This window comes from Letharia columbiana (assembly GCF_014066305.1).
Source record: "Letharia columbiana isolate WasteWater2 chromosome Unknown Sc0000034_s0, whole genome shotgun sequence".
Lineage (NCBI taxonomy): Eukaryota > Fungi > Ascomycota > Lecanoromycetes > Lecanorales > Parmeliaceae > Letharia > Letharia columbiana.
Genome location: NW_023501077.1, coordinates 295,001 through 307,855, shown reverse-complemented (window position 1 = coordinate 307,855; position 12,855 = coordinate 295,001). Strand labels below are relative to the sequence as shown.

General features: G+C 50.1%; 5 protein-coding genes across 5 annotated transcripts in view; 1 reads left to right on the top strand and 4 right to left on the bottom strand.

The window, feature by feature from the left end:
• Positions 1-639: 639 nt before the first annotated feature.
• On the bottom strand, positions 640-3,449 carry HO173_008779 (uncharacterized protein; the record flags this gene model as incomplete). The annotated part of the gene is made up of 4 exons (XM_037310675.1): positions 640-814; positions 881-2,757; positions 2,824-3,210; positions 3,408-3,449. 4 exons carry the CDS (start codon positions 3,447-3,449, stop codon positions 640-642), a joined length of 2,481 nt encoding a protein of 826 aa, XP_037162445.1.
• Positions 3,450-4,815: 1,366 nt separating this feature from the next.
• Positions 4,816-6,687, bottom strand: HO173_008778 (uncharacterized protein; the record flags this gene model as incomplete). The annotated part of the gene is made up of 3 exons (XM_037310674.1): positions 4,816-5,630; positions 5,683-5,998; positions 6,052-6,687. The coding sequence occupies 3 exons, from the start codon at positions 6,685-6,687 to the stop codon at positions 4,816-4,818; spliced, it is 1,767 nt and encodes a 588-aa protein (XP_037162444.1).
• Positions 6,688-7,533: 846 nt separating this feature from the next.
• Positions 7,534-9,424, bottom strand: HO173_008777 (uncharacterized protein; the record flags this gene model as incomplete). The annotated part of the gene is made up of 5 exons (XM_037310673.1): positions 7,534-7,974; positions 8,036-8,464; positions 8,519-8,973; positions 9,045-9,184; positions 9,408-9,424. 5 exons carry the CDS (start codon positions 9,422-9,424, stop codon positions 7,534-7,536), a joined length of 1,482 nt encoding a protein of 493 aa, XP_037162443.1.
• Positions 9,425-10,014: 590 nt separating this feature from the next.
• HO173_008776 (uncharacterized protein) lies at positions 10,015-11,268 on the top strand (the record flags this gene model as incomplete). The annotated part of the gene is made up of 1 exon (XM_037310672.1): positions 10,015-11,268. One exon carries the CDS (start codon positions 10,015-10,017, stop codon positions 11,266-11,268), a length of 1,254 nt encoding a protein of 417 aa, XP_037162442.1.
• A 476-nt stretch (positions 11,269-11,744) lies between these two features.
• Positions 11,745-12,855, bottom strand: part of HO173_008775 (uncharacterized protein) — a gene marked incomplete at both ends in the record, with an annotated part of 1,966 nt that continues 855 nt past the window's right edge. The window contains 2 exons of the mRNA XM_037310671.1: positions 11,745-12,633; positions 12,704-12,823. Coding sequence (XP_037162441.1) covers positions 11,745-12,633; positions 12,704-12,823 — 1,009 coding nt within the window. The remainder of the gene's footprint in view (positions 12,634-12,703; positions 12,824-12,855) is intronic.

Genomic DNA, 12,855 nt, shown 5'->3' with positions numbered 1-12,855 from the left:
CTGGGTATTGATGTCTTCCAAAAAGCTATCAAAGACGCATTGCCGAAGGCGGGTACTTCTCTCGGATATAAACTGGATGATGAGGCTTCTAACTTCTGAAAGCCGGGCGCCCTGCCAAATGCGACGCCAGAGACAGCACCAAAGGCAAAGGAGTGACGATGAAGTAAAGGAAAGGAAAAGGTGGAGAAGGCGTGGAGAAGGTGAATTACTAGGATATCGTGCACTCCCCACACCTCTCCTTCACTTGCTGCAGAGCGTCTCGAAGATGTAAGGGAGGAAGATGAGAAGATTGGCGCCTCACTCTCCAGATTTGCTTCGGAGCAATGGCGGGCGCTTCCGGCGCTTGCGCAAGTCATGAATAAGTATGTACTTTATGAGACTAAAATACTTTACGGGACCGCGGAGACTTGGAAGTAAGGTATGGTAAGATACTTTACAGTATGGCACGGAAACAGTATCTCACTTCAAGACCTTCTGCACCTGTATTGCTCTAGCTTCGGCTTGTGGAGCGCGCCACTTCATCACAGCCAATATATCACCATTGCCCCAACGCCCCAATGCCATCTCACTCCACGCTAAATGCTTGATAGAAACGATTTCATCGCATTATATCATAGCTGTAAGAAGCATTGGGATATCTCATGCCAAATACCGATATGCTGCTGGCTCTCGGTCCTCAATTCGCTCCAGATACTCCCTCTCTATAAGACTTTCAACTCGCTTCTTTACCATGTTGACATCTGGCATAAATCTTGCTGTCAGTTGCTGGATCACTTCGGCGATCAGCTTCTGATGGGACAATTCTTTGCGTTGCCTGTAGAGACTTGCGTCAGCGTTGTGCTCTGCCAAGACTTCTCCGTCGAGAAAGGAAAAGACTTACTTCATGATCCGCACAATAGCAGCTTCAATCACACCCCCCCGAGTGTCATTATTCTTCTTCTCTGTCTCTGAGCGCTCTTGAGAGTCCTCTACCTTATTGCCACTCGTGACCACGCCGATCTTGAACTTCTGAAATTGCGAGTAGAACGTCTCGTTAAAGTAGAACTTGTCATCAATCTTGACGTCTTTGCTCATAGGCTCCTTGCGGAGGACTCTCGTCTTCTGCGCCACGCCCAACGATTGAAGATTTCGAGTCAGCTCGTTGAGGGGTATGTTCGTTCGTGCCTGAATCTCTTCCGTCGTCATGAACCCGCCTGGAGGTAGATCGTTGAACAGAAGAAGAATGACCATCGCGTACGTCGATACATTGATCTCTCTTGTCTTCTTGGCCCCTTTCATTTCTGGGAAGTAGGCTCGGAGATCTGCAGTACCCATATTTGCCTGCCAGGTAAGTTGGCGTCCGCTATGTTTGTCGAGGTAGAACTTCTCAAAGCCTTGTTTGATTCTCTCAATCTGGGGTGGGAAGATGCATCGTGGTCGATCCTCTCCGTCGTTGTAAGAGGGCGCCATAGCTTCGAGCGGCCACATCGTGCTGGTCAGAACGTTGACCTCGATTTCCGCCCTCTTTGGATCAGGATCTCCCAGTTCAGCCACGTGCCTCTTGTAGTTGGACGTGAGATCTGCGGAGACAGCCATATCTTTGAACATTGCTTCGATCCTCTGCGTAAACGTGTTCCCAACCTCCATCTTCATCTTGGATATCATCTGGCGCTCGGCATCCATGCTGATGGAGCGCTTCATCAGCAACCGTCTCGACAGATGCTTCTTGTAGTATCGTTCGAACATGTCCTTGTCCTGGATGTACCGTAGTAAAGTAATACCTTTGTCCAGGAGCAGATCAACTTCGTTCTCTGTCTTACCCTTGATGCCCTTCTTCATGTTTTCGTCGAAGAAGAGTGAGAGATACTCAGAGCTTCTCTCAAAGGCGTTTATGAAGTCCGTAAAGCTGCGCGAGAAAGCAGTTTGTAAACCTTGATCTGACTTGAAAGCTTCGGTGAGCACGTGGTCGTATCTCTCTTTCAGCTGCAAAACATCATCGACCCATTTGATGGCTGCTGTGGTTTGCTGGCTTACTGGCTTTTCTGATGCCTTTTCCTCCCCCTCAGCTTTGTCGCCGTCTTGGTCCGAGGGTTTTGGTAGAGTATGCGTTGCAGCAGCGGTAGCTTTGTTCACATCGTTTCCCATCTCTAGAATGCGAGCCTGAACGGCCTTCCTCAGCTCCTCTTTCTTCGGATCGACCCTTGCGCTCAACTCGTATATTAACTCAAGCTCCAAGAGCCGCTCATTGTCCAGCATGTACTTGACGCCACTGGCCTCAAGCGCTATTACTTCCGGGAGATTTTTCTTGATGAGCTCAGTTTCGACCACGCTTTTGACCTTCGTCAAGGTCAATGGAGACAGAGTCGATCTGCATCGGTCCTCTTCTTCGTTGACTCGTTTCCTAGCATCTTTACAGAACGTCCCGGCATCTGCTTCTAATAATAGTTTGGCGCCTTCTAGGCGGTAGAATTCTTCGCTCGCTCTTAGGAATTCAGGCTCGAAGCTTGTGAGGTACAGCTTAGTAGACTCATCCTCATCTTCTGTTTCGTAAAGACCCTCTAGCATGTAGGCACAGGATTTCAGGAGTGATTTGTCGACTATATCGCCTTCTCGATCCATTTGCACTTGATCCAACATAACGGCATTGAGGATATGGGCAATGCTAATTTGGTCATCAGGGTTGTCAGAGAGAGGAGTTCTCAGTACGTGATCGCGAAACTGCCCCATGGAGGCAGAGAATATCGACGGTTTCCGAAAATCTTTACAGTAAACACGATCCTGCCTACTAGTCAGTCACACAATCCTCGTTTCACGGCCTCCTTTAAGGCTCCAGAGGCGGCGCACCATATACATCAGGACATCAGTAGTCATATTCATGCAAAGATTGTGATCCTCCCATGCTTGCTTCAGAGCTCTCAGTAACTTCTCTCCTGCAACTCTTTTCTCATTGGCTGTGGCAATCATTTGTGTTCCAGATGTTGCGAGGAGGAGGGTCTGGGAGAGCTCTTCTATGATCCTTGGTTGCACCTCGTTTGCGAGCCATTCTGCTTCGAACTCCTTCACCCTGATGTAAAGGGTCTCACCCCGCTTCTTGAGCACAAGCTTGTAGGCGTTGCGGTAGAGCTCCTCGAACGACAGCTTAGAGGCGTTCTTGGTGTGTATTTCTCGAAGTGAGGAGGCTAAGACATCCCACATCGAGTCAAAGTCAACTGCATCGCTAGTACCCAGGCCCTGCGGGTGGATAATCTTAGCCTTCATTGCCACCACGGTGATAGGAAGATGGAGTAAGATGTAAGTGGAACAAGGAAAACATGTCAATAAACGCTGGATCGAGGTTGTGTGTCAAGAAGTCAACATTGAAGTGGGTGTTGATGTGTTGATATGTGCAGAAGTGATTCCGTTAAACCTTCACTCTTCACTTGACTTACCCGTCTTGGGGGGCGTATCCTTCTCCCCCTTCCAGCAATCATGGTAAAGGTATAAAATGCTTAGGAGTACCACTCAACCCGCGTTTCCTATTGTGTGTGCTTCTTGAGGAGAAGTGGAGCCGACATGAATCCAGAAAGCTTTCGCGGCGGCTGAGGAGAAAGACTTGCAAAGAAATATTAGGTCTTTGGTAAAGGGAGCGTCGATTCATGAGACACCAGATGGTGGTAGAGGGTCAACTTGAGTGCACAAGGCAATCGTCAGATCATTGGAGGCAATGAATGGTACGCTGGTTCCTGGATGCATCCCCACTGTAGATCCCGAAGTTCAACCGGACGGTTAGAGAATCTGACGTTTTCAGCGGCTTTGTATGAAAGTAGTGATAATTTCTCCCTCATTTCCCATCTCAGCTGTCTAAAAACACTTACATATCCACGTCTGGACAAAAAAGCATGATGAAAGCAGACCAAATCCTCAGCATTATATTTCGGCAGCTTAGACCATCCCTGCACCAGCCACACTCCGCAAACTCACATCTCCGCCCCCTCTCCCAATTTGCGCCACTCCGCCATCCCAGCTTTCCGCGTCCATCGTGTACGCCCAAACACCGCATCGCACAACCTTCCTTTGCACTTCGCAATTGTCAGACCCGTCGAGTCTCTGACTCCACGTCCGCTCCTTCGTCAGCGGTCGCGCACTCCCCGAACTACCCTAGCAACACCCAAACCCCCCTGGAGAAACCCCCCGCTTATGAGCTCACCTTTACATGTAAACCATGCAAGCACCGCTCTACGCATACCATTTCGAAGCAAGGGTACCATAAGGGGACGGTTTTGATCACATGCCCCGAGTGTTCGAATCGGCATGTCATTAGTGATCATCTGAAGGTAACGTTTCAAAGCCTCTGCCTGGTGGATGCGAATATGCAAAGGCGAAAGGCGATGAAGACTGACAAAACATTATAACAGATCTTTGGGGACCAACCATTTACCATCGAGGATTTGATGAGGCAGAAGGGCCAACTAGTGAAGAGAGGAACGTTAGGCGGGAAGGGAGACCTTGAGTTTTGGGACGATGGGAGTCAGACAGGCAAGGACACGCTAGAGGGGCATCAATAATGCTTGTGCATGGAATTTGAGGTGTGCATACTTGACCTGAGGTTCTCCACAATGAACCAAGGGTGTTGTGTATTAAGAAGATATCCACTAAGTTTCTCCTCGACAAAGCATTTCCAGCCCAATTTCCACCCTTTGAAAATACTCCAATAGAATATGCTGCGCTTATGGTATCGAAAGGGACTGCCACAGTACCCTACATTCCCAGACCTTCCCAAAATGTCCTGCGAAGCAGCATCCAGATAGTCGTGAAGAACAGCCAACGCCTTTCCTATCAGATCCATTCCTCGTGCCGTCACTCATTCTCACGTAAGCTCTTGATCGATCCAGCGTTCGATTCAGCTCGGACCCTGCCGCTAGGTGCATCTGCAGACAGTCTGTCTCGCCTGATTGCTTGAGGCGGCGCAAGCATGGGCTCCGTCGCACTTCCGTCTCCATCCTCATCGTCGATGGATTTTGGCTCCCTTGCGACGTCCTTCTTAGCATCTTTTCTCATCTTCGCGATCTTAATATAGTTATAGGCACCTATACTAAGAATGGTAACCACCAGTCCGCTTATATTGATTGGAGTCAATGGATCCTTGAAGACGATGCCTGCAGCGGCGATGGTGACAACTTCCTTGAAGATACCGCAGATGCTGAGCGTGACGACCGAGGTTCGCTGAAGAAGCGCAAATTCGGACGCGGTCATCATGAACGCAAGGCAGCCCGGGAAGATCAAAATGCAGACTCCCAAAAAGACACCCTTGGCATCGACAAGAGCCTTCAGGCCATGGGCAAGGTCCACGAAGCCCTCGACAGGAATGGCTATGACGGCCAAGCTAACGAACATGACAGGTGCGAGGAAGAAGATACTGCTGAAAGGATTGCTCGTCGCGGGATTTTTGAGCAACAGAATTTGAGTGAGCGCCCAGCGAAAGCCCGAGAAGAAAGCAGCTAAGATAACAAGGATGAAGCCGAGAACGTTAAAAGCCGTTTCACCGGCCACCATCATAATGACGCCTATTGTCATTGTAGTGATGATAAAGACCAGTTTGATGGAAGGGTCTTCGAGGCGGAAGAGGAAGGCGAAGGCGAGAACGAAGGCTAGAGAAGAGGACTTGCACATTGCTAAGAGGTGAGTTGTCAGCGTAGATGTAGCAGTGGCCCTTGACAAACATACTGTAGAAAGTGAGAGTAATGAACTTCAGGCTCATGTTGCCCAGCCCAATATCAAGGCCTGTAGCGGCTCCGCAAGGACCCACCCGGGTGAAATAGAATATCTTGGTCATAAGAGGCTTCTCCGTCTGTGACGGATCCTGACGTCGGACATGATAGTGGTTTTGAGGATTCGATATGCTATCGGTTCGAGGTCGGAGTCGTGGAACGAACCACAGGACGAGGCTGGCTAGGCAGAATTGGACGAGCATATGCAGACAGGTAGTGAAGAGAGGAAAATGGAAATCCAGGTACTTTTCCGAAAACATCCATTTGTTATACTAGGAAGCAGTCAGCAAAGATGGGGTTGGAGGAGCTCTATGTCTTCACTTACGATAGAGATTGAAAGCGAGAAGGCGTACCACGAAGCTACGAGCAGAGCGTTGATAAGCCACGCCTTATATAACTCGCTGTTTGTGAGTATCTTATTCGGCTTCGACGTCTTGACGTTACTAGCAAATCTCTCGTCCATCCTTACGGCCTTCCTTCGCGTTCTCTTCCTATGCTTTTTATCTTTCTTCGTCATACCCGTCTCGGCGTCATCACTGAAAGGATCTTCCCCAGTCAGATGGTCGAGTTCAAAGTCTTCGCTTGTGGTTCTAGAAGAGAAATCCGAGCCATGGCCCTCATCTGAGGAGTACACCGATTGCTTGTTTCCTTCGTCAGGGGCTCCTGAAGCCTTTCGATGGCGATGAACATGCTTCTTGCTGGAACTTTTCCTCCTCGCACTCCCATTCTCCAGTCCGTCCATTAATTGAGCCCTGCGTCGCCGATATCCATCTCCAGCACCGTCCATGTCAGAGGAAAGCAGGTTAGCATCAACGTCCGTATCAGCGGCGGAATCTTGGTTGTCTATACTTGATCTGGGTGACGACGTTGCCTTGTCGGATAATCTGGAGACGTGTTCTGTCGGATGATGGTATCCTGCTTGCTCTTCTTCCTCGCCTTGGGTTTCCTTATCGGGGTCCATAGAGGTCCATCCGTCGAGCGCTCTTAGGAGCACGAGCTACAGTAGCATAGCCTTCCTCGCTCTCAATTAAGGGACTCTCACCGGTGTCCTGGTTGACACAGCGAATGATGTTGAGAAGCCCGATAGTTCTGTACGGCTCTGTTGTCTTTGCATATATAGGCAGTATCGTCCAATGGCAGGTCAGAGTGGCACGAGTAGCCAGTGGCTATGTAGGGCAAGGCAATTAGCGTGTGCACAAAGATCTGCAACTCTTGGCACGCGGAGATAATCGCACGCAGAGCTATCAATTACCTATAAACCCCGTGTAGAGCTACCACCACGTAGTTCACGTATACAGGTCCTATCCTGAAGATACCCAGTCTCATCTATCCTACGACTTGCCCCCACATCCAGAAACCTCGGTCTTAGACTATTTTTAAGACTATTCTGAGGCTTGGTGGAACATCTAGAAATAATTACATTTTCAACGCTTTCCAATAACTTCATCTGAGGAATAAATTACAGTGTAGATTGAATTGAGTATGTTTAGTATGAAGACAAAGACATTGTTATTACAATGTGTGACGATATCTCTATAAGGGTTTAGAGGTGGTTGGCAGGATCCAAGGATCCAACATTCACAGTGCTCAATTTTCAGGTATCGGTTTATTGGTAAGATCATTGTGTTGAATGTTAGGAAGTGGATAGACGAGTTCATGTCTTTCGTCATTCACGGCTTTTACAGATGCATTTGTGTTCTGGTCTAAGTAAGAGCATCCATGTGCATACTGTGAGGAAGCAGGCCTCTCTTCCATTTTCTTTCGTCAATAATGACTTGTACCATGATGATGGTGAATTGAAGGTACCCTATGCTTGGTAGGTGGACGCCGACACATCGCCGCCTCTGCCGGTCCAATTGACGTGGTTATCCTTACCTTCAGGATACTTCTCGCTGGCATGGTCGGGCTTGATCCTGAATGTGTGGGCACCAAAGTAATCTCTCTGCGCCTGCAAAAGATTTGCTGGGAGGTCCTTCGTGCGGTACCCATCATACCAGCTAAGAGCAGTGCTGAAAGCGGGTGTAGGTATACCCCACAACGCGCCCTTGCTGACAATGTCCCTCCAGCCGTCTTGAGCCTTGTGGATGGCTTTGTTGAAGAAGTCGTCGAATAACAAGTTCTCAAGGTCTGGGTTCTTACGGTATGCAGAAGTAATGTCCTTCAAGAACACTGATCGGATAATGCAGCCACCACGCCACATAAGTGCAATTGAAGGTTTGTTGAGCTTCCACTTGTATTCTTTGGCAGCCTACACTTGAGGTGAGTATCGCAGCTACCGGGGTGCTGTACAAGAGACGGAAAAGACGTACGTTCTGTATCAACATGAAACCTTGAGCATAGGAGATGATCTTCGAGGCGTACAAAGCTTGCTCGAGGTCGGCGAGGAACTTTTTCTTGTCTCCATCGAATTTAGGCGTCGGGCCGGCAAGTACTCCTGCCGCACGGCCACGCTCTTGCTTGAGAGAGCTCAGGCACCTTGCGAAGACAGCCTCGCCAATCAAGGTCACGGGCATACCAAGGTCCAAAGCGTTGATTGCTGTCCATTTGCCTGTACCCTTCTGGCCCGCGGAATCCAGAATCTTTTCCACCAATGGTGTACCGTCGTCATCGTCAAATCGGAGAACGTCACGGGTTATCTCAATGAGGAAAGAATCGAGGACACCTTTGTTCCATTCCGCAAACACATCCGCCATCTCTTTCGCAGAGAGGCCCAAGCCGCGCTTCATGATGTCGTATGCCTATACTTCGCGTAAGCTTACCAGAGGCGAACAATCGATGTCGGGTCATTATACCTCGCAAATCAGTTGCATGTCTCCGTATTCGATGCCGTTGTGGACCATCTTGACATAATGACCAGCACCCTGGTCGCCTACCCAGTCACAACAAGGCTCACCGTCACTCTTGGCAGAAATGGATTGAAATATATCCTTGATATAGGGCCATGCTTCCTCATTGCCACCAGGCATAAGACTGGGCCCGTAACGAGCACCTTCTTCGCCACCAGACACACCCGTGCCAACGAATCGAATACCCTTCTCGGCTAATGATCGTGTTCGGCGATTGGTGTCAGGAAAGTGAGAGTTCCCGCCGTCGATAATGATATCACCCTTTTCGACAAAAGGTAGTAGAGCGGTTATGAAGTCATCAACTGGCTTGCCGGCCATGACAAGAAGCATGATGCGACGGGGTTTCTTGAGCTTCAGCACGAACTCTTCCATGGAATGAGCTCCCTCGATGTTTTTATAATCTTTGCAGCGGCATTAGCAATGCCTTCCTTTCTCCACTTGTTGGGAGGGGGGCGCATGGACATTGACAAACCTTTTGCCTCATTGTCCATAAATCGATCGACCTTGGCCACGGTACGATTGAAAGCCACGACGTTGAATTCCTTATGATCGGCAACATTCAGGAGGAGGTTTTGACCCATAACGGCCAGACCGATGAGGCCGAAATCACCACTGGGAGTGATGGGCGCAGGTCCGCCGACATTGATGCCGGCCAGACGGGCGCTACAGTCAGCCCAGAATTCTCATCAACATGGTTCAGCGTTGCGAGAGACTGTCATGACTGGTGTATCTCCAAGGATCGAGTGTTAAAGAGCAAGTACTCTAGTGGTACGTATGTTGGTTTGAAGCGGGGCAGGCCGGATGAAGAAGGATTGAGAGTACAAGGTCAACTTACATTGCTTTGTCCGTCATCTTGGAGGTTCGAAGGATTGTCGAGTTTGTAGGTGTTGTATATTATTTGAGGGTTGAAAATTGAGGTGGGTTTTCAAGTTGTTCTCTTCAACGCATCGAGAAGTAGAGAACGAACTGTGACATAAGGTGAGAAAGAAAGAAAACCCTCATTTGGTGGGGAGGGGAGAATCAACCGCACTAAAGTACTTTATCCTTGCACGTGTCACTAAGACCAATCGGTGAATAGTGAATAAAGTACCATACCCTGACCCGTCGGCTAAACCTGCACCAGTATCACCAATACCTTACTTTAAGTACACATCTGATCACCAAGCATCATACAATTCACCCAACCCTTCCTCCCTTCCCATAATCGCTACTTGTACAACTCTCTACCGTGGCAGACTGCATCCAACTCTACTTTTCCTATTTTCCTATTTTCCTTGCTTCCTTGCTTACCTTAGACTACTCTACTGTTCGCGCGCCATTCAACGACCCCTAATAAACCCCGTATCTGACCTACCTCGGCCGCTGCAGCGTCTCTAGGCGCGAGAGGTACGTACCCAATTCATCACACCCAACTCCAAGGTTTTACAGCACAGCCGTTCATCATGTCATATCCGCCACCTCCAGGTTTGAACTTACCACAAACCTCTTCTTCATCCACGACCTCTCCAGCTCACGCCTCGCTGCCCCCGCGACCGCCACCGTCAGCTGGTCCACTCCCGTCCTTCAACTCTACTACCTCCTCCACCCCAACATTCTCCTCCGCCCCAGGAACCCGCGGCTACAATGGCACTTCAAACAACACAGGAGGGAATCAGCCCGCGAGTGGCTTCGGAGGCTTCACAGGATTCCAACCACGTTCCCTAGCTGCGAATAGTCAACCGTTCCGCACGCATAGCCCTGTGGTCTCAGCACCTCCTGCACCGCCAACAGGCTTCTCTGCCCCTCAAACGACCTACTCCAACGGTGCATACCAAGCAAAACCGTCCTACCAACAACCGCCGACACCATCATTTTATCAAAAGCACACCTTCGAAGAGCCATATGTCGAGCCCACACCACCTCAAATACGAAATCCTTTTCCCCTTCCTGGTCAAGGTGGTGTCGGGCGAGGCGGAGCCGCCGGGCAGGGCCAGGAGATAGACCCAGAAATGGAAGCGCAAATAGCGCAGTGGCAAAGTGCGTACGCGGGCAAGGATGCAGACGGCAGCCGCACTGCTGGTCGGTCATTCAACAGATTCGCTACCGGAGGTGAAGGTGGTGCTTCTTCGACCGGTGCCAACACAGCTCCGCTGGGCGTACGACAGGATGTTGCAGGTGCCTCGATGAGTAATTCGGCCATGAGTTCCGCGGCCAATGCTGATACTGGCGTGGCTGCCGTTGTCACAGGCGCAGACGGCAAGCAGAAAACGGTCGTGCGTAGCGGTGGTGGACAGACGTGGCAGGATCCATCGCTACTCGAGTGGGACCCTGCACATTTTCGTTTGTTCGTTGGAAATCTTGCTGGTGAAGTTACGGACGAGTCTCTCCTCAAAGCGTTCTCAAAGTATCCTTCCGTGCAGAAAGCGAGGGTAGTGAGGGACAAGCGGACGACGAAGAGCAAGGGATACGGTTTTGTGAGTTTCGTGGACGGGGAGGAATATTTTCAGTCAGCGAGAGATATGCAAGGAAAATATATTGGAAGTCATCCTGTGCTTTTGAGGAAGAGCACCACGGAGATTAGGCCGACGGTACCGCAGGACAAGAGGAAGAGTGGGAAGGGAGGGAAAGGAGGTGGAGGAGGTGGGAAGGGTGGGACTGGGGCTGGTGTCCAGAAGAAGCAGAGCAAGACGAAAGGTGGTCTAAAGGTGCTGGGGTAGGAGAATCATCGAGTGAGGCCAGACGGGATGTTTTGGCCTGAGCTTTTCCTGGGCGGCTTCGTCGCAGTGGTAGTCTACAGACTAATCACCAAAGACGAGAGGTCGCTTGTTCAGCGATGGAGGCCAGCACCGGCTGGATACCGAGGAGTGAGATACGTGAGATACCCCTCAACCCTAAGACCGATGTATGTAGAAGCGACCGAAGACTTTAAGGTTTCATTGAAAGATACTTCTTCGCCGGTTCCAATTTCTATCATTTACGTTGCAGCGCGATTGAAGTTTAACGTCTCGGCCTTTTCCTTTGCGAAGGCTTGGTAAGGAAGCAAACCTAGAGTTGTTGGAGCACCAGAAGGCCATCGACTGATCCAGCCATGAGCACAAAACAGCGGAAGCAACCCCTTCTATTGCTTGAGTTTGGACGTCCTTACGAGTAAGCTCTCAGGTATGGAGTAGCGATCGTTCCACAACGTTAGTCCTCAAGCTTCGCTATCACTCCCGTTTTTGATCGCTTTCTCCGTCTTCGTCTTCCCGAACTGCAACTTTTTCTGTCCCTTTTCCAACGCTTTCTTGTCTTTCTCCCCCTTCCTCTCGAACTGCTCCTGATACTTCGCCCTCTCCTCCGCCCCTTTATCCGCCAATTCTTTCTCCATAGCTTTGAATTCATCTCCGTCCGCATCCACACCAATCAATCCTTCCAGCATCTTGATCTCTCTAGCCCAGACTGCCTTGTCCTCCACATCCTTTCCTGTCTCTTCGTCTTTATGATCGATGGGTGTCTCCAGGACCATGGGCAATCCTTCGAATCGCGGCTCGTTCATTACATTCCAGAATGCGCGCAGGCCAAGGAAGCCGAGGCCGATGTTCTGGTGCAGATCTCGGTGGCTGCTGAAGGGTGCTTTGCTGTCATTCAAGTGAAGTGCGCAAAGGTATTTCACCCCCACTATTTTGTCGAAGTCGTCCAGTGTCTTTTGAAAAGCCACAGGTTTCCGCAGATCATATCCCGCAGCGTGAACGTGACATGTGTCAAGACATACTCCGATTCGGTTCTTGTCGTCTACGAGGGCGATGATGTCGCGCAGGTCTTCGAATGTAGAGCCAATTACATTGCCACCACCTGCCATGGTTTCGAGGACAGGCGTTACGGTCTTGGTGGCTGCATGGGCTCGATTGAGAGCCTTGGCTATACGGGCGATAGCGGAAGGTCGAGGGTGGCTGCCAGTCCAACCGGGGTGGAAATTGTAGAGTCTGATACCAAGAGATTCGCAGCGGTTCAGATCGTCGAGGAAGGCATTGTAGGCTTGAGTGGCCTTTTCGGGGTCTTCTTGGGCGAGATTGACGAGATAAGAGCCGTGAGGTAGGATGTGACTATGGGGAAAGATGAGTAAAGTTGGTTGATTGGTTCAGTCTGCTTTCGAGACGGGGAGTGGCTCCATACCTTGCTGCGTCGTACTTATGCTCACCACAGAATGCTTTGAATTGGTCTCGGTGATCGTCTTGCAAAGGGGGGTTCTCCCATTTTTTCTGCGATTTGAGGAACATGGCAAAGGCATTCCCGCTGACAAAATGTCAGTCATGTCATGCTTGTGA